We start from the raw sequence: 26927 nt of genomic DNA, 5'->3' as shown, positions 1-26927 counted from the left end.
CAGATCATTCCTGTAAGTAGAAATACACAATAAGCATACGATGCGACATCTCATAAAGCCATTCATATCAGTCAATGCAAGCAAGCTAGATATTCTATAAAGGCGTACCATTAACGAGGCTACCGATGTAACATGTCACAAGGGAGAAGTCTCGGAGCACTGACACAGCAACGGGTCTTATAGTCACGCCCCTAGTGGGGACAACAATGACAGCGAGCAGCGAGCATCCCCACCCGGGTTCAGTACGGATACGATTTCACTACATTCACCCCCCGTCAGAATTATACGGCCGCGTGGCTAAAAGCGAGTGAGCGTCAGCATGGGCGCGGAGTATTAGTCGGCCCAACCGTAGCGGGCCGGGCGGCGAATTTCTCTGCCAGCACGCGTTCGAAATTCCCCGGGTACGGCGTCTCGTAACCCTGTGTCCCCGGTGTCAGAGGCGTCAACAGGGTCGGGTGATGAAGGGGGTAACGCCAAGTCGTCGGACCCGGGCAGTCTCGACGGGGGGAGGGTCGGTGGACTGTCGGCGATGGGAGCGTCGGGAGAGGTCATAGTCTCATAGACGGGTTCGACTGGTTCGTCCGATTCCCTACTAAGGTCGTCGACCCCGCAAGGGGCAAGATGACGAACGGAGACAGTAGTCTCACGACCATCAGACGTCATCACACGAGCATTTGTGGTCATATCCACAAACCGTAAGGTTATCGAGGTAGACGAAAACATCGGTTAAGTGCTCCCGCGCAACGAGGTCATCCATGGCCCTCTGGAAACAAGCGACCCCGTTCGTCACCCCAAAGGGCAATCGTGTAAATTGGTACAACCGCTGCCCCGACTCGAAAGCGGTATAGATACGATCCGCCCTAGAGATAGGGATCTGGTGGTACGCACTACGGAGATCGAGAGTACTATAGACCGAATACTGGGACACCTGTTGCACTAGCGCGTCCATCCCCGGAAGGGGGTAGGCATCCAGCTGTGTAAAGCGGTTAATCGTTTGGGAATAGTCGATTACCATGCGTTTGCGATGGGCCTCGCTGCGCACCACTAAGACCTGGGCACGCCACGGCGACCTACTAGGTTCTATGATGCCGTCTTTCAAGAGCTGAGTCGTTTCGTCCGCAATGAATTGCATGTCCGCGCGAGAGTAGCGTCTCGATTTTACCGCGACAGGGGTACAGTCGGAGGTTAGATTGGGGAACAGCGAAAGCGGACGGACGTCCATTTGCGCTAGGGCGCACACCGTTAGCGCGTCGTCCGCCCCCACAACAAGAGTGTCAGGCCCACCGAACTCCATTACCAGACGTCCATGCAGCTTAAGAAAATCGTGTCCTAGCAGAATATCAGCACATAATGCGGGTAAAACCATAAGGTGTACATCAGGGAAAACCCGTCCCTTTAGCACTAGTTTCAATCGGCATTCCCCTTTTGTGCTAAGCCGGAGTCCCTGGGAAGCCATGAAGATCCGTCGTGTAGACCGCCCGATCCGCCATCCATGCCTGAGCACAAGTCGCTGGTCGATAAAACTATCCGTAGATCCGGTGTCCACCAAGGCCTGAACACAATGGCCCTCAACCATAAGGGGAATAAGGGCTTGAGCCAGGCCAGACGAGGCAGCTGGGAGCGGGACTGAGCCCCCCGAATGGGTCGGACCAGCCTCGCGGGTGGATCCTACACCAGCAGCAGTTTTGCGATCGTGGCCGGAGTCTGCGTTGACCATGGGGAATCCATTATCGTCATCAGAGGGCTTTCCCCAGCATTCCGGTGTTTCGCGATTCAAAATCCGATGAGAAAAGGCCTCAGTAGTATTTGACATCGCCTTTTGACACTCCTGGCAGATAAAGGCTTCCGTTGTAGCCGAAATCGCCTTTTTCGTTTGGTCGCTTTGACAAAAGGCTTCCGTAGTATTCGAAATCGCCTTTTTCGTTTGGTCGCTTTGACAAAAGGCTTCCGTAGTATTCGAAATCGCCTTTTTCGTTTGGTCGCTTTGACAAATGGCTTCCGTAGTAGTATTCGAAATCGCCTTTTCCGTTTGGTCGCTTTGACAAAAGGCTTCCGTAGTATTCGAAAGCTGTTTCTTCCCTTGCGTGGCTCGAGGTTTGGCCAAGGACGCGGCCTTTGTCCCCGATGGAGAATGAGACGGTGGTGGCTTTCCGGTGGCGCCAGTCAAGGTTGTCTGAGCGCCCAGCGGGCCGCAGAGAGGGGCCCTCCCCTTCGAAGACGGGTAAGGCGCTGGGCTCGTGGGTTCTGCTACAAGCCCGTTCAAGGTTGCCGCGCCTGCGCGACCGCGGCTGCGCGAGTCGAAGGGCCGCGAGCCGCGTGCCGATTTCTTGCACACTTTCGCGTAATGTCCCTTTAGCGAGCACAAATGGCAAATAGCGTCACGTGCCGGACACACGACTCGGGCATGACGAGGCCCTCCACAAAAAAAACATGCGGCCCCGCGCAAGGCCTTGGGTCTGCTGGTCGTAACGGCAGCTGTCAGGGTAGGGTCATCCTCCGGAGCATCCCGGAGTTCAGCAGGCGGATCCACGTCCTCGTCAGTGGTCCTCTCCGGCCGGGCGTGTAGTGAGGTGCCCGCCAAAAGGCGCGTGCGATCATAGGCGTTCGATTGCATCCGCGCTTCGGTATACACCGTCGCTTGCTCAACCGCCGTAGCGAAGGTCAGGTCGGTCTTCTCCAAGAGTTTGAGACGTAGTTCCTGAGAGGAGACCCCTGCTATGAAGGCATCTAAAAGTCGATCATCTTTAGCCTGCTCGGGAGTCCGTGGCTGGGCGCTGTCCAGCATGAGCTGCCGGAGCTCCTGGGCGTAATGATCCATAGGCTCGTTGGGTTGCTGCCGTCGCGTCTGCAGCAGATAACGCGCATACACAGGGCTTTTTTCTTTTATATAAAGCCGCTTGAGCTCCGCGACGGTAAGATCATACGTCGTGCATTGAGCGACCGCGTGGTAGACCCGGTAGTCGATTTTTGAGTGTAATATTGCCAGCTTCGCGGCAGGCGTCGGAGCGGTATCAGGCTCATTAAAGAGATGCTCCAGTTGCTTGAGCCAGTGCTTGAGTTGCAAGCCTCCGTCCGTGGCTTGTGGGTCGGCGCTGAAAATGGACACCGTCAACGTCTTGTTGCCAGCCATGTCAGCAGATCATAAATGCAATTAAGTGTTGTGGAAAACCATTCAGGTCCGCACAACTTTTAGTCCAACGGTTTGGTTTAATTGCATTTAGATCATCAGATCATTCCTGTAAGTAGAAATACACAATAAGCATACGATGCGACATCTCATAAAGCCATTCATATCAGTCAATGCAAGCAAGCTAGATATTCTATAAAGGCGTACCATTAACGAGGCTACCGATGTAACATGTCACAAGGGAGAAGTCTCGGAGCACTGACACAGCAACGGGTCTTATAGTCACGCCCCTAGTGGGGACAACAATGACAGCGAGCAGCGAGCATCCCCACCCGGGTTCAGTACGGATACGATTTCACTACACTGACAACGAGAGTGTAAGATGGTTCCGGGCACCACTTTAATGCTCCTAAGTCAGGATGGTAGTACAACCCTGGGCGGTTGCTGTCTACAACCTAATACCTAAAAACCATAGCTCCTTATTGTCACAATGTATGCAAATTGGCGCAAGCTGATAAAGGAAGAACCACTTTTAGAGGCCATTTTTTCCCCGCAGAGCAGGGGTTGGCCTTTTTTGGGCACAGTGGTCCCCTTTTTGAAGCAATGTTTTACGGCCGGATGCCCTTCCTGCCATCAACCCTGTTAGTCACCTCTTACGACACACAGGGAATTACCAGTGAACTGGTGCTCAATTTGCCGACCTCGGAAGGATGACAGGCTGTCAACCCCCCTGACGTTAATTCGGCGATCGACCGGGATTCGAGCTCAGGATCCTAGGATCCCAAGCCACCACCCGAACCGCTAAGCCAACACCAGGCTTCAAAGTTGATAAAGGAAGGAGAACTTGAATCAAAAATAGTTGATAAATTAAACCGGAAGACAACCGCAAGATACCTTTCACGCTTGATTCCGTCATGTCTGCTCATTTACCGAATGTATTCATTTGTCTGAAAAAAATAATTAAGGTTTAAAGAGCAGAACTTCTTGCATGTAAATTTAAGGAGAAATTTTTTGTACTGTAGTTGCTTTTTCTTCAATCATATATCAATCCCATCTGCTAATAATATTTTCCATGTTCCATATTTCCCTACTTCATCATCTTCTTTGCGAACACAGATGGGAGCAACATTATTTGATAGGATTAAAAAAAAAAATTACCAAAAATGTAAGTGTATCAATCAATGTAAGTGTATCAAGTGTATCAATGTAAATGTAAGCAATCATTTAATAATATCAGAGATACTTCTTTAATGTTTTAATCAAAATATGGGCCATCTACTTATTGAATACTCGAAAGCTTCCATTTTTCCGAAAGCTCGCCATTCCTCCTGTAGATTCCTCATTACTCCCTCCATACACTTTCCAACGTCTTTCAAACTTTTCCTCTGATTAGTCCCTCTTTTCTTAAATATACCCCTGAATTCTCCAAAATTATGTACATAATATGTAGATACGAGGAGCATTCAAGATGTACGATTAAACAAGATACACTATATTCCAAGACATGGCAAAAAAAAAGTAAAACAGTAGATCTATGTTCCCAGTACTTCAAATCATATATCGCACTATTATATGAGGGTTGGGAAAATATTTAACCTCCAAGAAAATAACATGTAAACACCATGACATCCCAGGTACAATCTCATCACTTCTTACTTGGAATGCTAGCTTCAAGCAAAAATAACTAGAATATTTTTCTGCAACCAGGAGTTTCTCGTTCATCACTTTCTCCAAATATTTTCTTATAGGTTCTACCTGCAGCACATAGAATTGAGTGAATCCAAGAAGAGACCTTCAATTGTGTTCCATTGCTCAGCTTGCACTCTCAATTGTTTGTCATTCAGAGTTTATAGAACAGGACAAGACCAATGTCCATCCACCTTGTGCTCCATCTCTTTACCTGCTGTCAAACGCACCGTTGGAGCCATTCTTGGTATTTAACCTTAGATTCCAGGTGGCTTGCGCATCCCCAGACACGTGACTGAGCTTTTATCAGGTGTGTCCGTTGTAAAATGATTATTGTTCCAGTCTTTTATCTCACTTTCCAAGTAGAGAAAGCATTCAAGAAAACCACCGCACAGAATATTTGAACAAACTTAAATAAACAACTCTGGTTCTTTCGGGATGCCTCACGTGTTGTCGGATATCTGAATGAACCATCCTCCATGTTCTGGAAGACTATTGTTAAAATGGACAAGTGTTGAAATAAAACGGGTTTGACACAGGTGGGTTTTTGTTGGTCCCCATTTTAAAGGTACTCAGTGTTCCCCAGCTATTACTCACTGTCGAGCTCAGCAATGTTAACCTTGGATTCCAGCTCAGTTGCACATCCGCCAGACATTCCATTGAGATTTTTTGTTTATTTCAAGTGTGTCCATAAAAAAAAAAAAGAAGATTATTGCTCCAGTCTTCTTTGATGATCAACTTATTTGATAAATTCACCTTTTATGAAACATGAGTGCCACACAACTATGCCATCCTAGTTTGGAGGTGATATGTTGGCATACTTTATGTGCATGCCATCAGTGTCATGACACATCAAGGGATAGTGTGCCCCTTTCGTTGAATTTATTATTTCTGACTGCAAACATACTACCTGGTGATCAGCAGGGAAGACACAATGTTTTTGTGTGGCAGACGACATTTGTTGCTAACACGATTGCTTCCCCATCAAGTTAGGGGGTTCAATTTTTACATATAAATATATCTATATTGTTATGTCGGTGGGTAGAGGAATATCTAGAGCCAGGTAGATCTGCATAGGTAGGTGCTCGACTGTCGTGATAGGGAATCTACCTGTAATAAGTTTTATGTTTAGCCGTATGTCGGAATAGGTTGTATCTGTGTCCCTGCCATGAGGGGGCGGGGCATGCTAATTTGTACAGGGATTATGGGTAAAATTCCCTTATGTGTCGTTCCCTCTGTGAGCAACCCAGTGTCCCTTATGGCAACGCACTCACATACATTAGATATATCCATTAGTGCACACATTAATTAATTCCCCTCCGCCACAATAAGATTTACAGGAAGAATAGGCAGGAAGTCAGATCGAGGCACCGCTGATGGGGCCGCAGCCAGCCACATCACCAGCTGGCATAACAACAAACATCGTGCAAGGCAGGCTGGAGCCACGCCCAGGGAACGTGTGATTGGTTTGGGTAAGAAGCTGGCCACTTATTGGTGAAAGGAAGGTGGAAGGAAGGTGGAAGGAACTGATTGGCCACTGACCGTTGACGCCTCAGCCAATCAGTGTGTAAGGCGCGAGCATTCGGCCAATCAGTGCGGAAGGTGCGAACATTCAGCCAATCAGTGCAGAAGGCGCAAAACCACTACTTAGAAGTAGGTCGCTGATTAGAGGGCAAGGGCCGGTGACGTCAGAAGGTGGGAAAGACCACAAAGAAGTGAGGGACTGGTTGATTAGAGAGAGACAGAGCTGACGTGAGACCGCAAGTGACAAGACAACTCGCTGGCCGGCATTTTGTATTTCTCTCTCACGCTTTGGTTTTCGGCCCTTCCCAGACCTTCCTTCAGCCCTTGTTTTTGTTCCGTTTTGACTTTTCTTCCTGTGCCATCTGCGAATTTGCCTGCTTGATGACGGACGTTGGAGCACCGTCGATTCTCCTGGTACGAGCGAGGCTTGGTGCTACGAGCAAACGGGACCTCGCGTGCGACCGACGAGCAGGCGAGCAAGGCGTGCCGCTGAGCAGACGAGACCGGGGTGAGCGGGTGGCTCGGGGCCTAGAAAAGCGTGAACGAAGCGGACGGAGGCCTGCTTCGCGCCAACATCAGAACCGGACGGAGCCTGACCGACATCACACACCCAGACAAATAAGACGCACCACAGAAGACAACACGACAATTCTTTTATTTAATTCCTTCCCCTGTGCTGTTGTTGAAGTGAGGTGTGCGGGATCCCGGTTTAGGAACCATAGTTATTTGTCGGCGCATTTCATTGTTTTCAGGTTCCGCATAATAAATCGATTATTTTTGTACATTTTGCCCCCGTGTTCGTTTTGAGTTCATTCCCTACAGGATCGGAGCTGCCGGTGAGATCGCTACAGGTAAGAGCTCGCCGCATCTTCCTCTTCCTTATTCCTCCCGTGCTTGCATAGTCAAAATCCGTAATTGATCGTCACCCCCATTAAAGTTTGTTTGGCCATCCGCGAGCCCACGGTATTAACCGAGGGCATTCGCATGTTCGGAGTTCGGAGTTCGGAGTTCCGCTTCCGGTCCCTCGAGCGACGGGCTTGCTTTGATCTCTCCACGGCATCAAAGTTTGAGTGTTTTCCCGTTCGTTTCTTTGTCAAATTTCCGCTGCGTATTTTGTTGTGTATGTGTTATTGTGTGTTTCTATTTGGTTTTGGTTTTGTAGTTGTTGCAAATTTGTGTGTAATTAGTCGTTTCTTTGTCCGCGCCTCGTGCGGCCTGGTGTCTCGTGCGGCCTCCTCGTCTCGACTTGTGCCCCGCCCCCTATATTCTCGTTTGTTCTTTCACCTCTGCTCCTGCTTTCTCAAATCCACGTTCTCACTTAGAGACTTTTCCCAGATTGTTTTCATGGTTTTGTTGAAATATTTCTTTAAATATGTTTAAACCGCAGCGGTGATCCCCCCCCCCCCCCCCCCCCCAGGATTTCCATGTTTTAAACGTTTCCCAGTGTGTACCCTGGATAAGAATAGGTACGCCGTATCCCTGCGTGTCGTAGGAGGCGACTAAGAGGGTTGGCGTCAGGAAGGGCATCCGGCCATAAAAAAACATTGCCTCAAAAAGAGAACCATGACAATTACAACTACATGTGGGCAGGGTACAGCCCGAAGTGGAGATCGGTTTCTGAGGTTTGGGACATGGAATGTAGGGACAATGACAGGGAGATCAGGAGAAGTGGTGGAAGTATTGGTCAGAAGAAGAGTGGACATATGTTGTGTGCAAGAGACGAGATGGAAGGGAAGTGGTGTGAGAATGGTGAAGGGTAGGCAGGGACAGAAATACAAGTTTGTGTGGCAAGGGTGCCTGGAGGGTGTGAATGGTGTTGGTGTCCTGTTTTCTGAGGAGTTTGTAGACAGTGTGGTGAGTGTGACTAGAGTGAGTGATAGGTTGATGATGGTGAAAATGATGATTGGAAAGCTCTTGGTGAACGTCATCTCGGGATATGCTCCGCAGGTTGGTCGGAGCGATGAAGAGAAGGACAAGTTCTGGTGTGTGATAGAGAAGCTGATGGAAAACGTGAAAGATGAGGAAGTTGTTGTGGTAGGAGGAGACCTAAATGGACATGTGGGAAGGAGTATGGATGGTTTTGAAGGAGTTCATGGGGGTTACGGATATGGTGTGAGAAATGGAGAAGGTGAAAGGATTTTGGAGTTTGCTGATGGAGCTGATTTGTTGATTTGTAATACTCAGTTCCAGAAAGAGGATAATAAGCTTGTTACATACACGTCAGGTGGGTCGACGACAACCGTTGACTACCTGATGGTGCGTAGGTGAGATAGGGGGCACCTCCGAGACACAAAGGTGATCCCGGGGGAGGAGGCTGTTTCACAGCACCACTTGGTTGTCTGCGACGTAAGGGTGAAAGGTGCGAGGAGAGCTCGGCGGGTGAAGTACCAACCGAGAATGAAGGTGTGGAGGTTGAAAGAGGTGACAGTAAGGGAGGCATTAAAAGAGAGGCTGAGTAGGGTCGAGGATGATGTGGTTGAGCTTGAAAGTGGTTGGATGTCAATGAAAGCTAGTCTGTTGGGAGCCGTTGGTGAGGTATGTGGATGGACAAAAGGACCACCGAGGCACTCGGAAACATGGTGGTGGGATGATGAAGTTGGAAAGACGATTGACGAGAAGAGGAAGAAGTTCAAGGAGTGGCAGAAGGCGAAGGGTACGGGAGCAGAAACAGCAGAGCATGAAAGTTATAAGGCAGCCAGGAAGGCTGCAAAGAAAGAGGTAGCAAAGGCGCAGGAGGCATGTAGGAAAATATTCGGAGAACGCTTGGATTCGGAAGAGGGTCAGAGAGCGGTATTCAGGAATGCAAAGCAGATAGCGAAAGAGAGGTGTGATGTGATGGGGGTGAGCTGCTTGAAGGATGAAGTGGGACAAATCGTTGTCGACCCAGATGGAATTAAAGGAAGATGGAAAAGATATATGGAAATGCTGTTGAATACAGAGAATGAATGGGATGGCAACATAGAGAGTAACCCAGTTTTAGGACCGGCAGAGAAGATAACTGAGAAGGAGGTTGAGGAAGCGATAAAAGCAATGAAGGGTAGAAAAGCGGGAGGGCCGACGGGAGTTGTGGGAGATATGTTGAAGGCAGCAGGAAGTTGGGGTGTGAAGAGAATGACAGAGATCTGTAATCTGGTGGTGAAAGAAGGCCGCATTCCAGTGGATTGGGAACTGAGTACCCTCGTCCCTCTATACAAGGGGAAAGGTGACCCTCTGGAGTGTGGCTCGTACCGAGCGATAAAGTTATTGGAGCATGGAATGAAGGTATTGGAAAGGGTGTTGGAGAGGAGGATAAGGAAGAAAGTGAAGATCGACGAAATGCAGTTTGGATTTATGCCAGGAAGAGGAACGACAGACGCGCTTTTCATTGTGAGGCAGTTGCAGGAGAAGTACATGGAGAAGAGGAAGAAGTTGTTTCTTGGGTTTGTTGATCTGGAGAAAGCATTCGATCGGGTTACACGCAAAGTATTGACATGGGCATTGAGGAAGTTAGGAGTGGAGGAATGGTTGATCAGAGTAGTGATGGCAATGTACAAAAGAGCATGCACAGCTGTAAGGACGAAGGACGGGAACAGTGGTGAGTTTGAGGTGAAGGTGGGAGTGCATCAGGGGTCGGTACTAAGTCCACTACTATTTGTAGCTGTGATGGAGGTGCTGGCTCAGAACGTAAAGGAGGGTTTACCGTGGGAGTTGTTGTATGCAGATGATCTGGTGTTGATTGCGGAAAGTATGGATGGACTGAAGGAAAAGATGAACACGTGGAAGGAATGTATGGAGACAAAAGGTCTGAAGGTGAATATCGGAAAGACGAAGGTGATGGCAAGTGGTAAAGCATGTGGTGAGGTGGAAAGAACTGGGAAGTGGCCCTGTGCTGTGTGTAGGAAGGGTGTCGGAGTGAACTCCATTCAGTGTACAATGTGCGCTGAGTGGGTTCATCAAAAATGTAGTGGTCTGAGAGGGTCATTAACCAGTGTGGCAGCTACATTCAAATGTAAGATGTGCACAGAGGGAGCTGCAGATGGAGGAAATGTTTAGTTGGATCTTGGAGATGGCGTGAAGCTGGAAGGTGTGAAAACATTTTGCTACCTCGGAGACATGCTGAATGGAGAAGGTGGATCAGACTCGGCAACGGTTGCTCGAGTGAGATGTGCATGGAAGAAGTTTCGGGAATTGAGTGGCGTGCTGATGATGAGGGGAGTGTCGTTGAAGCTGAAGGGAAAGGTGTATGCTGCATGTGTGAGAAGTGTTATGATTTATGGGAGCGAGACATGGGTAATGAACGTAGAGCAGCAACGAAGGTTGGAAAGGGTGGAAATGCGAATGGTTCGACGGATGTGCGGAGTATCGTTGAAAGAGAGGAAGACAAATGATAAATTGCGAAAGATGATGGGAATAGAGCCTGTGATTGATGCTGTGAAGAGGAACAGGTTGAGATGGTTTGGTCATGTGTTGAGGAAGGATGAAAGTGACTGGTTGAGAAGAGTGATGGAAATGAATGTAGAAGGAAGTAGAAGACGGGGAAGACCGAGAAAGACTTGGCTAAAGATGGTGGAAGAAGAAATGCGGGCAAGGGGGTTAACAAGGAGAGATGCAGAAAATAGGGCAAAATGGAGAAGATTGTCATGGGGACCGCAAGGCTAACCCCCGCTCTAGCAGGGAAAATGGCCTTTAAAATGCATGTTGTTGTTGTTGTATTCGCATGACAATATTATAAAACAGGCAGAGTTTGGGAGGGGGGGAAATTAAGATAAATACATCCCGTATTCAAACGCGAGTAACAATAATGAACGTAAACTGTATTTGCGATGTCACGAACACTGTAACCACACTAACAAACGGTAATTTTGGAAGTCAGACCTTGCTATCCATTATTCATATTAACCCCTTGCCCCCCCCCCCCCCCCAAAATAGAGAAGTCAAACTACACCTATTAATTTAAACGGGAGTGTCGGTCCGTCCGTCTGTTCGTCCCCAAACTCCTCCCTCAGGTTGGGGCTAGCCCTGCAAACTTTGTGGAACGTTTTGGGGTCGCAGTGAGCATTGTAAGGTAGCTGGAAGGTTTCTTAAATTCCTCAATACAATTATGATTTTGATTTTTGATCTGTATGAAACTCCACCTGATCCGGAAGTAAACACATTCAAGATTTCGGCAGAAACATTCGCTGGTTTGACAATATCTCAATACAAACATGATTTTGAGTTTCCACCTGAACAACGCCACTTTTATACATACTAAGGTTGGCGGAAGGTTTCATAAATTTCTTAATACAATTGTAATTTTGACTTTCGATCTGTACAAAGTGTTTCATATCCACCCCTTCTTGCTGGAAGATTTGTCTGTATTGTTTATCATGTGAGAACAGAGTTTATTTCACAGAGTGTTTTAACATAATATTTTGTTACATGAATGGTATCGTATTAATTTATGATTGGAATGACACTGTTTGGGATGAAAATATAGAGATCGATTTCAAAGCAGAATGAGAACATTATGCGAGGATTTCCACCAGTGACATTCACGGATTCACCATTTGCAGTTTCGCCCTTGACCGCGTGTAGAAACAGCTGCAATAAGTGTTTTTCCCCAAGTCCTAAACGAATTGTCTGTCAATATCTGATGTTCGATTGAAGGTGGCACAGCAATGTGGAATTTATTGGTTCATGGTTTAACATTCACCATTTCTGCATTGTCTGTTTGCATTTGGCCTCCCACCCGTTCATATATATTGTTGCAGTTTTGTGAATAAAGGAAACCCACCTATAGTTAGTTACACCACAACATGTAGCATCCTATAGTTAGTTATTTCTTATTAAATGTAAAGCATAGACCTTTCCAGTGTTAGTATGCGTTGAGGCAAGCAGGAATATAGTAGGCCTCGTTGAAGCCTAAAGTGCCTCGTCATGGGACTAGGCCAGGCCCTGCAGGCCCGAAGGAGGAGCGGTGAGCAACCAATGGGAGCTAAAGGGAGTGGCCAATGAGAGCTGCAACTAATGGGAGCTAAAGGGAGTGGCCGAGGGTGACCAATGAGGGGCTGTCACGTCACGTGACGCCTGGCGGCCAATTGAGGCCCATTGAACATTCGGGTAGGGGTTCGGGGGGTTATAAAAACCCGGCCCAGAACCTGCTATACTTTCACTCTCTCGCGCTGGGCTCCTGCTACACTCTCATGCGCGCTGGGCTCCTGCTATACTCTCTCGCTTGGCTCCATCATACTGAACGCTCCTCTGGTTCCTGCTCCTGGTACGTGTGCGTCATTGTTCGTCATCCCTGCCGCGATCATCTCTGGCTGTTGGTGCCCTGGGGCTTTCGTCCACCAAGCCCATTCGCACCGCACGACCGAGCCCATCCGGGCGAGCTGCACGAAGCGGCTTCGCTTCTTGCGCATTACCCTCTTCCCTCCCTTCCCCGAACGAATGAGGGCCCTTGTCTGGGTACATAGGTAAGGCCGTTAAGATTCTTTGCTTTGTCCATGTTCTGTATACAGTCACGTGAAAAAGTAAGTACACCCCATGTAAAGTTTTGAATTTTTCAACATATTTCAACATACAGCTATTTGATCTTCATTTCAACGACATTGAAAGATAAAGGTGATATAATATAACAAATATCATAAAACATTTACATTTTGTAGTCCATTGTATAATTTAAACAAACATAAATGCAAATTTCGCATGTGGAAAAAGTAAGTACACCCTTGGCAGAAACAACCTCAAGTAGGCATTTCTTATAACTGTCTACCAGTCTCTGACATCGACTGGGAGAAATTTTTGCCCAATCCTCCATGCAGAATTCTTTCAGTTGTGCGATGTTTGAGGGGTTTCTTGCATGCACAGCTCGTTTCAAATCCCCCCACAACATCTCGATGGGATTTAGATCCGGGCTTTGACTTGGCCGTTCCAGAACCCTCCATTTCTTTCTTTTCAGCCATTCCTTGGTGGATTTACGGGTATGATTAGGGTCATTGTCATGTTGCAAGGTCCACCTTCGGTGGAGCTTCAACTCTCCGACAGATGGCCTCACATTATCCTCAAGCACCCTCTGGTACAATGAAGAATTCATAGTGGATTCTATGATGGTGAGCTGCCCAGGCCCTGATGCAGCAAAGCCGCCCCAAACCATAATATTTCCACCAACATGCTTTACAGTTGGTATCAGGTTCTTGTGGTCAAATGCTGTCTTTCGTTTTTGCCAAACATGTCTTCTGGTACTGTGGCCAAATAGCTCTACCTTTGACTTATCTGTCCAGAGCACATTGTTCCGGAAGTGCTGGTCTTTGCCTCGGTGTTCATTGGCAAACTTTAGTCTTGCCCTGATGTTCTTTCTGGACAGCAAATGTTTCCTCCTGGCACACCTCCCATGTAGTTCAAATTTATGCAGCCTCTTTCTAATGGTAGACTCGTGCACTTTGATATCAACAGTGGTAAGAGCTACCTGTAGGTCCCGTGATGACATTCTGGGGTTCTTCGAGACTTCTTTCAGCATCTTGCGGTCTGCTCTCAGGCTGAACTTGCTGGGGTGGCCTGGCCTGAACAAGTTGGCAGTTGTTTGGAATCTTCTCCACTTGTAGATGATCTTCCGGACAGTCGATTGATTGATTTCAAATTGTTTGGAGATCTTTTTAAATCCCTTCCCAGACTGGTAAGCATCTATAACCTTCTTTCTGAAGGCCTCGGAGAGCTCTTTTGATCTAGGCATGGTGACGCCGCATACATAAACAACAGAGAGCAAACCAAACTAAATGTCTGAGGTTTAAATAAGACAGGTTCCCCCAAGATCCTCTCTAATGATGTTCTAATCATTTGCACCTGAGCTGGTGCACCTGATTCTAATTTTAGGTATTTGAAGTAGTGATAAATGTAGGGGTGTACTTACTTTTTCCACATGCGAAATTTGTATTTATGTTTATTTAAATTATACAATGGACTACAAAATGTAAATGTTTCATATTTGTTATATTATATCACCTTTATCTTTCAATATTGTTGAAATGAAGATCAAATAGCTGTATGTTGAAATATGTTGAAAAAGTTAAAACTTTACATGGGGTGTACTTACTTTTTCATGTGACTGTATATCATGAATAAATCCTGTGTTTGGTACTTCCAACCTGGCCATCATTGTCCTTTCCCATATTGACCGAGCATCGCCCCGAATTAAAACCGCTCGATCGGGTTCGATATCCTAAACGGCACGGGTCACGCGACGCACAACCGCTCAGGGGTCAAGAATCAGCGGGACTCGGGCGGGGTTCGGTCCCCGTTCTCACGGCTGCGTGTGTCCAAAGGTATTCGGGTTGTGACCGTTAACCCTTCCACGCGCAGCTGCGGGCTCGACGGCTGGAGTTGCCTAGCAACCCGTCGACCACGAGTTTAGTAGTTGCGGTTGGTGGCCTCGTGGACCCGGAGTTCGAGGGGGAGCAGGGCCTAAACCCCCCTTAGTACGTCGACGAACCCGGGATCTGCAACAATATATACACAAAGAATTAAGTTAAGCACCCCTACACAAAGAATTAAGTTAAGCACCCCCTAATCCTGTCCTGAACCTGAACCCCCTCGAGCACGTTTGGGACATGTTGGGACGACAAATTGCGAAGATGGTCCCTCCAATAGCCAATCTGGATGAATTGGAACGTGCATTACATCGGGAATGGAACAACCTGCCACAGCAACGCATACGACGGCTTACAGGGTCTATGAGACGTAGGGTTGAGTCAGTGATCCGATCACGTGGGTCCTACACACGTTATTGACGCAAAGATCGCTAGAGGTCTTCTCAGAACAATGACTGTACGTTAGAAAACATAAACGTCATCCACACTGTCCGTGATGGACCTATAGCTCCATACTTAAATTGAGGTGAAAATATGCCTAAAATTCCCAAAAAATTTCACCTTAAATTATTCAGAATAAAATATTGAAAACGGCATGATTGTTATGTTTTTATGTGACCATAATATCACTTCTCCAGAAAATATAGCAATATCATGGGTATATTACACTGTTTTGACGACAACAAACTTGTAATGTGCGAGGTTGTAAAAAAACGGGGGGGGTGCTTAACTTAATTCTTTGTGTATATATATATATATATATATATATATATATATATATATATATATATACACATATATGATATTAGACATGGGTGATAATGGAAAAAAAGTTATCACAATAATGTACCACATTATCATGATAATATCCCTGGTGTTGGGCTAGCGGCTAGGGTGCCAGCTTAGGATACCTAGGATCCTGGGTTCGAATCCCGGTCGATCGCTGAATTAACGCCAGGGGGGTTGACTCAGCCTGTCATTCTTCCGAGGTCGGCTAATTGAGGACCAGTTCACTGGTAATTCCCTGTTTGTCGTTAAAGGCGACAAAAAGGGTTGGCGTCAGGAAGGGCATCCGGCCGTAAAACATTGCTTCAAAAAGGGGACCGAAAAACAACAACAACCACGGTTCCCGAAAAAGGCCAACCCCCGCTTGCGGGGAAAAATGGCCTCTAAAGGTGGTTTTTTTTTTGGTTTTTTTTTATTATCGTGATAATATCACAATAATATAAACAACAAGAAAAAGACATAAAATGTCATATCCCCCGCTGTGGTTTTAGTAATTTTCCGGAGTTAAAGGCCATCATTTGGCCATCTTTGGTCCGATTACAAAACAAAATCTTCTGCATATGTATACTACTGTGTTGTCTTTGTGCCAAGTTTGAAGAAAATCGGCCCATGCATGTCCGAGAAATTGTTGGAGACACATTTAAGTAAGAAAATGGCTGCCAGACGGCCATCTTGGATCTCATCTCGAAAAAATGACATGCATATGAAAGCCATCATTCATTATCTCTGTGCTAAGTTTGAACAACATGTGCAAATGCATGTCCGAGAGACAGTTGAAGACGTTATTCATTTTTTTCGATTAATGACAATAATTAATTTTCAAAAAGTTACAGCTTCTGATGAGGCACTGGTGGTTTAGGTATGTTATTAGCCAATTAAGAAAATATTTTATGACAATTGTTTATTGATTTTAATTATGCAATTAATCAATCAATCAATTATTGTACACCTCTCCCTCCTGGTGTTGGGTGTTGGGCTAGCGATCTAGCTAGCTGGTGCTGGTGTTGCTAGCTAGCCCCTACCACTAGCTAGCTGGTGTTGGGCTAGCGGGTGGGGTGCCAGCTTAGGATCCTGTGATCCTGGGTTCGAATCCCGGTCGATCGCTGAATTAACGCCAGGGGGGTTGACTCAGCCTGTCATCCTTCCGAGGTCGGCAAATTGAGTACCAGTTCACTGGTAATTTCCTGTTTGTCGTAAAAAGGCGACAAAAAGGGTTGAGGGCAGGAAGGGCATCCGGCCATAAAACATTGCTTCAAAAAGGGAACCAAAAAACAACAACAACCACGGTCCCCGAAAAAGGCCAACCCCCGCTTGCGGGGAAAAATGGCCTCTAAAGGTGGTTTTTTTCTCCCTCCCAATACCGTCTCTGTGCTGCATGGCGGTAATGCGGGGTGCCTAAGGTGCCCCGGCAATGCCACACTAGAGGTTTTTATTTATTTATTTGGCATGAGGGTGGTGTATGTACTTTGAATGTATCTGTACTTGTTTGTTGTACACCGCTCCTTTCCTATGCCATCTCCAGGGGCTGAAAAATGTCATTGCCGGGCCTCCTTCAGTGCCAGGCAATGACACATGCTGAAAGTGAATACGTTCTCAGTTTTCACTCCGGTTGTTTGTTTTCTTGTTACTTGCCGGAATAGATTCCGGCAAGTATGTTGGTTGGTTGGTTTGTCTGTCTGTCTGTCTTTGTCTATCTGTTTGTGTGCAGTACTATGTCTACATCGTTGCACATAGCATCGCCATACTTTACACACATATTTGCCTTGTCCTGGAATAGACTGTGCCTAATTTTTAACTCTCTAGGCCCAAGGTCAAGCTCAAGGTCACCCAAAACGTGAAAATCGTTTTTTGTTAACTAGCAACGGTACCCGCCATCACCGTCGTCTCTCCAACTCACAATCCCACGAGATATGTGGAAAGGATGACCCAAATCCAATTATCTTCTTTTTGATTCGTATATAAACATCATTAAAAGTAAATAATGACCTCTGCCAAAGTTCAAACGACGTGGGTTTAATCTCTACACGCGATAATTATTCCACATAGCTATTTGGGCGGTGTATAAGCTAACAGATCGCTGTCTCCATCGATCTTGCCAAGGCCGTAACACCTATCGGCTCAAAATCCTTTTAACTGTTGACTTGGTAGTTTTTACAATGAAGGAAACACGTATCGGGAGTACATACGACATAGCGATTGTGAATGTGACAGCTCTGAGGCGTTTTTCGCTTCGCATCGCAGTGACGGCGAGCACCAACATGGCGGCTGTAAGATTAAAATCTGGCTTCAAGCCCCCTCACCACCCGTTTATATAAATCGGTTAAATAATCATTTGCGCCTCCCAATTGAAGCCCCGTCCTTAGGTCTGGTACCATTGCTAGAAATATATAATGGCGATACAACAATTTTTGCCGCTTTGCTTTCAAGAATGGGATTATAAAAAAAAGTACATTCCGGCAAGTCCTTGGTCTCTGATTTTCTTGTTTGTTTGTCCGGGCGATATCTCAGCCATCCTTTGAGCTAGGAAGCTGAAATTTTGGCACAATAGTGAGCTTTGGCAAAAACAGTATTTTTTGTTTTTTGATTAATCAATTAATTGATAAGTTACTTCATTATTATCGATGAATTAAGTACTTATACATTTCCTTTCTCTTCTGGGCAATATCTCAGGTACCTTTTGAGTTAGGAAGCTGATATTTGGACAGGACAATGACCAAGTGATTTGGATGTAAAGGCTATTTTGGATTTATTGATGAATCAATTCATCGATTAATTATTTAATTATATGATTAATGACAACTTAAAAAAAATTAAGTTACAGGTTCAGATTAACCGGTGGTGGTTTAGGTATTCTATTAGCCAATTGCTAAATTATTTAAATTATTTTACGATTATTATTTATTTATTTTCATTATTATTAATCATTTATTTATTTTCTTTCTCATATTAGTGAGATCTGTCTCAGGCACCTTTTGAGCTAGGAAGCTAATATTTGGACATGACAGTGACCAAGTGATGTGGCTATAAAGGATATTTTTGATTTATTGATTAATCATTTAATCGATTAATTATTTATTGATTAATCAATTAAATATTAATTTTTTTGATTAATGACTTATTTAATTAATTTTCAAAAAGTTACAGCTTCGGATGAAGCTCTCGTGGTTTAAGTATGCTATTAAGCAATCGATTAAGAAAATATTTTATGATCATTGTTTATTGATTTTAATTATGCAATTAATCAATCAAATATTGTACACGTCTGCCTCCTAATACAGTCTCTATGAGCTGCACAGCAGTATTGCCGGATGCCGAAAGCACCCCGGCAATGCCGCGCTGGAGGATATTTATTTATTTGGCATGGGGGCGGTGTACTTTGAATGTATCTGTACTTGTTTATTTTCTTTCTCATCTGGGCAATATCACAGGCACCTTTTGAGCTCGGAAGCTGATATTTGGACACGACAAATAACCAAGTGATGTCGCTATAAAAGTATATTTTTGATTTTTTTTTTTTTTTTTTTTTTGTATACAAGATCGAGGCTCGTGAAAGAGCGAACATTAATCACACAGAAAGACAAACAGACACATAAAACAAATAACATCGGGAGCGGTAGACAAGATGGGGAGAGAGGGGGAAGGACACAAACACAACATTTGAGAGCAGGGACCGAGAGACATGGAGGCATCGAGAGATCTGTGGGAGGGAGAGGGCTTTGGGAGGGAGGCATGTGAAGGGGGGGGGGGGGGGGGGTGGGAGAGGTATAAACATATGGACACTGCCAGGACTTCCAGGAAAGAAGTTGGAATTTCAAACAAGGTGGATCTGGGGTGAATTAGTGGGGGTAGAAAAGATCAAGGTTTTGGATGGGGGAAGATAAGAGATGGTGGTGAACAGCTGTTTTAAAGACCTGGAGGGAGGAGTGGGATTGAAGGGAGTGTGGGAGTTTGTTCCAGAGGCGGGAGAAAAGAGGAATGAAAGAGTGAAGGTGAGCAGAGAGCCAAGATTTCGGCAGTTTAACCATCAGAGGGTTGCTGGCAGATCTTGTGCGACCTGTAGGAATATTTGGGGGACAGAGCACAGAGAGAGCTGGGGGAGCAAGGCCGGAGAGGAGTCGGTAGAAGACAGAAAGACCACCTACCTGCCTGCGGTGAGTGTGTGAAAGGCCCTCAGAGATAGCTTCATCGCGGGAGATTCCAATGATTTTGAAAGCTTTGGATTCAACAGCGTGAAGCCGAGCCAGGTGTGAGGCAGGAGCACCAGCCCATAGGGGAGAACAGTATTCCATTGAGCTGCGGATGAAAGCCTTGTATGTGGTGAGGAGCTCAGGTGTGCTGAGGAAGGACTTCGCACGACGGAGGATGCCCAGTCGGCGACTGGCTTTGGAGGCCAGCTTGGAAATGTGGTTTTCCCAAGAAAGATCATGGCAGATAGTGAGACCCAAAAGCTTGAGCGACAGAACTTCTTGGAGAGGATTGTTGAGAAAGTAGGTGGGAGGGTTGTCCAGTCGATCTTTTCGGAGAGACATAGTAAGAGAGTGAGATTTGTCAGGATTGAAAGACATGTTCCACTTGTTTGACCAGTCTGTGATTTTGTCCAGGTCTTCAGAGAGTGAGGAAGCTGCAGACTGCCGATCTGAGGGAAGAGGAATGGAGCGGCAGAGAGTGGAGTCATCAGCAAAGAGATAGAGAGGATTTTCCAGAGAGTAGTAGAGATCATTGATAAAGACCAGAAAAAGCACAGGGCCCAGCACACTGCCTTGGGGAACTCCAGCCTGAACAGGAAGGGGAGATGAGAGAAATCCATTCAGGGCCACACGTTGACTACGACCAGAGAGGAAGTCCGCCAGCCATGCGTGGAGAATTTCATGGATACCATAGGAGGAGAGTTTGGTGAGCAGAGCTGGGTGCCAGACCGTATCGAAGGCACGTGATATGTCAAGGGAGACAGCTCTGATTTCCTGTTTGGCATTGAGGACCTCCATCCATTGTTGAGACAGCAGAAGCAGCATGTCCAGAGTAGAGTGACCTGGTCTGAAACCAAAAATAGCATACCTAAATAGCATACCATACCTAAATTTGATTAATCAATTAATTACTTAATTATTCGATTAATGACTTCATTGATTACTTTTTTAAGTTACAGATTTGGATGAAACGGTGGTGGTTTAGGTATTATTTTAGCCAATTGATTAATTACTTAATTATTTTATGATTATTATTTATTTATTTTCATTATTAATCATTTATTTATTTTCTTTCTTATCTGGGCAATATCTCAGGCATCTTTTGACTGAGGAAGCTGATATTTGGACACACAAATGACCAATGGATGTGGCTATAAAATATATTTTTGATTTATTGATTAATCAATTAATTAATTATTTATTGAAAAATAATAGATTTTTTTTTTCGATTAACGAGTTGTTTAATTAATTTTCAAAATGTTACAGCTTCAGACGAAGCACTGGTGGTTTAGGTATGCTATTAGCCAATGATTTAGAAAATATTTTATGATTACTATTTATTGATTTTAATGATGCAATTAATCAATCAAGTATTATACACCTCTCCCGCCAAATACAGTCTCTATGATCTGCTCGGCGGTATTGCCGGGCGCCGAAGGCACCCCAGCAATGCCGTGCTGGAGGATATTTATTTATTTGGCATGGGGGCGGTGTAGTTTGAATACATCTGTACTTGTTTCATAATTCTGTTTCAATTTGTTTGAAATGAAACCTCATTTTACCTGGACGAAATTGCGTTACTCCTTTACCAAATGACTGGACGAGCAGTTTGCAAAGCGGTTGCTACAGAACGTGTGGTTTGGCAAGCAATAGCAAGCGGCTCGCTAACAGAACACACCAAGCAAGCGGCTTGCTAACGGAACATACCAAGCAAGCTGCTTGCTAACGGAACACCCCATTTGTGAAGAAAGTCATATGTGACTATCTTCACTCTTCGGGCATTTAAAATTACGCCTTTGATGTTGAACATCGTGGGCTGACAGGATGGGCTAGAGTCTAGAGCTGGGGTGGGGAACCTCCGGCCTCCGGGCCGTATATGGCCCGCGAGACCGTTTGATCCAGCCCGCGAGGCAATTCATCTATCTATAATTCCAGTAATCTCTCCTTTTCAAGGTTTTAAATTAATCGGACAAAGGGTAACCAAGTTATGGCCAAAAACGATTCAACCAATCAGAGAGGAGCGAGCTTTCACGTGTTGTAACAGTCAACGAATGCTGAACGTGGCGAGCAGACGCTGCCTCGGACGGCACATTTGAGAACTTATTCATTTATTTGACGTTGGCAAAATATGTTGGCGCAAACAGAATAATTGCCATCAAATTAAAACTAATTTGCGATTAATCGTAACTGCGATATGCGACCTTCCGGACAGTCAAGTGAGTTCCGGACAGTCGTAACTGCGATATGCGACCTTCCGGACAGTCAAGTGATCGCGTGATCTCATGTCATCATTTCATTCAGTATATGCAAACATGGCGACTAACAAGAAAAGAAAGGTAGATGCGGAATGTCGCGCTTTCCAAGAGAAATGGGCAAACGATTATTTCTTTGTGGAAGTAAAAGGCAAGCCAGTATGCCTAGTTTGTCGGGAAGCGCTCTCGGTGATGAAAAAGGCCAACCTCGAGTGTCATTACAGCTCGAAACATGCTAAACTGGACGAGTTGAAAGGACAAATGCGCTTGGATAAGTTAAGGTTCTTCGGCGGAGTTTTGGTGCTCAACAAGCAGTCTTCATAAGACCACAATCTGACCGAGACAACACTACGCATGCTAGTTTTGTGGTGAGTTAGCTAATCGCTAAGAAGCTGATGCCACATTCAGAAGGAGAATTTGTGAAGGAGTGCCTTGTTGCCGCTGCGGAGCTGCTCGCACCGGACAAAGTAAAATTGTTCCAAATTGTCAGTTTGTCTCGAAGAACTGTCTCAGATCGGATTACTGACCTGGCACAAGATATTGAGAAAACACTGAAGGACACCGCAAGAGATTTCCAGTTTTTCTCTCTGGCCTGCGATGAGACAACGGACATAACAAACACCGCCCAACTAGCCATTTTTGTGCGGGGGGATTACAGCTGAGTTTGATACGAGGGAGGAGTTGCTGTCTTTGCAAGCCATGCATGGCACCACCACAGGTGAGGATTTGTTTGAGCAAGTTGTTTTGGCTATGAACAAATTCGAACTGCAGTTTGACAAGTTAAGTGGCCTGGCCACGGATGGAGCCCCAGCCATGGTTGGCACGCAAAAGGGATTGACTGCATTGTTCAAAAAAGAAATGAGTCGTCTCAGTCTCGATCCAAGTGAGTTAGTTGTATGCCACTGTATCATACACCAAGAGAATCTGTGTGCACAGTCCCTGAAGCTCAACAATGTGATGACAACTATCGTTTCCACCATAAACGTCATCAAAAGCAGAGGGCTGAACAGCCGCCAGTTCAAGGAGCTACTGAGTGAACTAGAGTCAGAGTGCGGAGATCTGGTTTACCACTGTGAGGTGTGGTGGCTGAGTCACGGAAATATGCTCACACGGTTTTACTCACTGAGAGAAGAAGTGAAACAGTTCATGGAGATGAAGGGGAAACCTGTCATGGAACTCAGTGATAGCAAGTGGCTGTGTGATTTGGGCTTCATGGTGGACATTACCAAGTACCTGTCAGAGCTGAACGTCAAGCTCCAAGGTCCCAACCAGCTTCTCAGCTCTCTGCAATCACATGTGAAATCATTTGAAGCTAAACTAAAGCTGTGGCAAGTGCAACTGGAAAGGGGAAACACTATCCACTTTCCCACTCTGCAAGAACAAAAGCCTGCTGTGACATCTGAATATGCTGCTGAGTGTGCAAAACTCCTCCAGGCATTTGGAGAGAGGTTCCAGGACATGAAAAGTAAACAAAGGGAACTGAACATATTTGCCACGCCGTTTAATGTGGAACCAGCTGATGTGCCTGACAACCTACAACACGAAATCATTGAGCTGCAAAGCAATGACGAGCTCAAAGCTAGGTACAACAACCTCCCTTTGCTCGAGTTCTACAAACTGTATGTACGTGCTGAGGATTTTCCCATTCTGAGGAGACATGCACTGAAGTTTGCATCACTGTTTGGGACGACCTACAGCTGTGAGCAGTTCTTTTCAAAACTGACTCTTGCAAAGACTCGGTTCCGCTCAAGACTGACTGACCCAAACCTGCAAAACCAGCTGCGAGTAGCATCATCATCACTACCACCTGACACCAAACGCCTCGCCAAAGAGAAACAGTTCCAGCCATCGCATTAGGTGAGTCCGATATATGTATTCAATAATTTAGCATGGCCCTCGAAGGATGTTCTAAAAATCGAAATGGCCCTTGACAGGAAAAAAGTTCCCCACCCCTGGTCTAGAGGTACACACACTCACTTCTGAGCTGTCTCGCCTGGGTTTGAAGCCTGACACAGCTATAAACTGTCAGTTTGGTGTTTCACAGGCAGGCCGATTCCCCAATGTGTGTGCCGGCCCTTGGGTGGATGTTAAACTGGGAGTCCCATCTATAAGCATGGTTTGGTGGACGTTATAGATCCGATGGTGCCCTTCACAAAGAGTAGGCGAGTATGGCGGCCCCATCGCCAAATTCCAGCCTTAACTAGCCGAATGTCAGGCCTGGCCAGCCGGGTCGTGAATGACTTAGGCCAAGCTTCCACAGGCCGAATCCACAAGTCAAATAGTGGCTGTGGCTGTTAGTGTTAAAGAACCACAACTTTGATGTTGAACTGAACTTCGCAATATGCAAAATGAAACAACGTCGCCATGTTTTCCGCTCGTTCGGTCCATCGCGAACGGCGAGGACTGAGAGGAGAGAACGACATTACCTGCTTATCCTTGTCCTCAAAGCCAAATCTCCAAAGCCAACCATGCTCACCTTCTCGATGTTTAACAAGATGTTACCTTTAGTGCTAAACTTCGTGCACAGACAAAACAAACTCAAATGGATCAGCAGGTTTCGACACCAGAAGCGTTTTGGGCACGCTCATTAATTGGTTGTTTGTTTTACTGTTTATTGTTTAATAATTATACCATATTAATTACATATTGGAGAATATACATTCCATATTCGATCACCTGCTTTATTTTATAGAGCTGCATTTAATGCAGGTGTATCTTTTGAGAGAAACTAAACACACAAACCGCTCAAATCTGCCAATACACCATCAATATCCGGATGCAAGGTGCGCTCTATACCGACTGCGCATGCGCAGCACCTATCGTGATAATAAATCTGGATTATCGTTATCGCGATATATTTACTGTCACGATATTGCAGCAGGAAGTGAGAGTCAGTTGGACGAAAATGTTGTAGAATGTATATATGAGGGATGGGGCAATTGCGGAGAGGTGGACAGGGGATATGGAAGGGAAATGTTCAAGATCCGGGGAAGTATGGAGTAATTGCACTCCTTAGTCATGTTATCAAGATGTTGGAGAGGGTTCTGGACAAGAGGATAAAGAAGAATGTGGAGAAGGAGATCGGGGAAGAGCAGCAGGGCTTTAGAAAAGGAAGGGGAATGACAGTTGGGATGTTCTTCTGAGAGCTGGCGGAGAAGAGGTTGGAGGTGCAAAGTGAAATGGCATAGGGATCTGTGGATCTGAAGAAGGCCGACGACACTGTCCTGAGAGATTTAGTGATGGTGACACTGAGATGGATCGGAGTGCTGGAGGCAGAAGGTAGGTTGTGAAAAGGTTGTAAAAGGGAACGAAAGGAGGACTTCGTTGGTAATGGAATGTCAGAGGAGTTCAGTGTAAACATCAGTTTGAGGCAGGGAAGCACTCTCAGTCCACTCGTGTTTATCATGGTGTTGGAGCTGGTAGGCAGAAAGGTAAGAAAGAAGACCACAACTTTTGCACCGGGAGAGATGAAGAGATGATCTGAAGATCATCATCTGAAGAGATGCATAGGTCTGCTGAAGCATTTTCCTTGGTGATTCGGCACAATCCTGGATGGGTTGCCACTCAAATGCAGGATACCCAAATGGCTCATTCTTCACAGTGAGCTGGTACTCATTTTGCCAACCTCAGAAGTATAACAGGATGAGTCAACCCTCCCGGTGTTAATTCAATGGAGTGACAGGTTCTTGAACTCAGGACCTTGCAATCTTAAGCCAGCCACCTTAACCGTTTAGCCAACACCAGGCTATAAGCAGGAATGTAAACATGAAAGATATTCTGTGGAGAATATTGTATGTGGACGATCTGGCTGTTTTGGTGGAGAGTGGGTGGGAGATGGAGGAAGTACGAGGGGAGTGGAAGGAGGCATTTAAGAAACATGGGCTGAAAATGACCATGGTGAAGACGGAGGTGATGTGCGTTGGGCAGCAGAGAACAGAAATGAATATTAGGTTAGAGGGGAAGGAGATCAGACAGGGACATATGTTTGAGTATGTGAGCGGAACAGCAAATGGCGATGGTAAGTCAGAGGCAGAGGTGCAGAGAAGGGTTCAGGTGGGTGTGACTGTGTATAGGAGGGTGGAGGGTGTAATGGCAGACAGAGATATTTCAAGGGGATTGAAAGGAAAGGTTCTGATGTTGTGCGTAATGCCGGCCTAACTTTACGGTCTGGAGATGGTGGCGCTGACAGAGAGACAACAACAGAGGCTGCAGGTTTTGAGAGAACAACTGGGTCACAGGGATTGTGGGCGTGAAGAGGGTGAATTTAAGGAGAACGGAGGAGCTGAGGGAGAGATTGGTGTGCAGATGAGCATGACCGGGTGATTGGTGAAATGCCGGCCGAGATGAGCTGGACATTTGGTGTGGATGGGGGAAGAGAGAATGGCAAAGAGAGAAGATAGGTTGAGGCATTAAGGTAGGAGGAAAAGAGGTAGACGACAGTTGATACGGGAGTGTTGTGTGAAGACGGATATACAGTCACGTGAAAAAGTAAGTACACCCCATGTAAAGTTTTGACTTTTTCAACATATTTCAACATACAGCTATTTGATCTTCATTTCAACAATATTGATAGATAAAGGTGATATAATATAACAAATATCATGAAACATTTACATTTTGTAGTCCATTGTATAATTTAAATAAACATAAATGCAAATTTCGCGTGTCAAAAAAGTATGTACACCCTTGGCCCTAATAGGTGGTATTGCCCCCTGTGGCAGAAACAACCTCAAGTAAGCGTTTCTTATAACTGTCTACAATTCTCTGACATCGACTGGGAGAAATTTTTGCCCACTCCTCCATGCAGAATTATTTCAGCTGTGCGATGTTTGAGGGGTTTCTTGCATGCACAGCTCGTTTCAAATCCCCCTACAACATCTCGATGGGATTTAGATCCGGGCTTTGACTTGGCCATTCCAAAACCCTCCATTTTTTTCTTTTCAGCCATTCCTTGGTGGATTTACTGGAATGTTTAGGGTCATTGTCATGTTGCAAGGTCCACCTTCGGTTGAGCTTCAACTTTCCGACAGATGGCCTT

The 26927-nt window shown here is 45.7% G+C and overlaps 1 protein-coding gene across 1 annotated transcript; it reads right to left on the bottom strand.

Moving 5' to 3' along the window:
- Window positions 1-652: 652 nt before the first annotated feature.
- On the bottom strand, window positions 653-3353 carry LOC144892757 (uncharacterized). The gene is made up of 2 exons (XM_078781103.1): window positions 3335-3353; window positions 653-3236 (listed from the first exon to the last, which is right to left on the bottom strand). The coding sequence occupies exon 2, from the start codon at window positions 3128-3130 to the stop codon at window positions 653-655; it is 2478 nt and encodes an 825-aa protein (XP_078637229.1). The 5' UTR covers window positions 3131-3236; window positions 3335-3353.
- Between the last annotated feature and the right edge of the window lie 23574 nt (window positions 3354-26927).

This window comes from Myxine glutinosa, chromosome 6, assembly GCF_964187855.1.
Source record: "Myxine glutinosa chromosome 6, kmMyxGlut1.1, whole genome shotgun sequence".
Lineage (NCBI taxonomy): Eukaryota > Metazoa > Chordata > Myxini > Myxiniformes > Myxinidae > Myxine > Myxine glutinosa.
This window is presented reverse-complemented; position numbering and strand designations above follow the sequence as displayed.

Coding starts and splice junctions, on each gene's coding strand:
- LOC144892757 (XM_078781103.1), bottom strand. CDS start 3,130: ATGGCTGGCAACAAGACGTTGACGGTGTCCATTTTCAGCGCCGACCCA.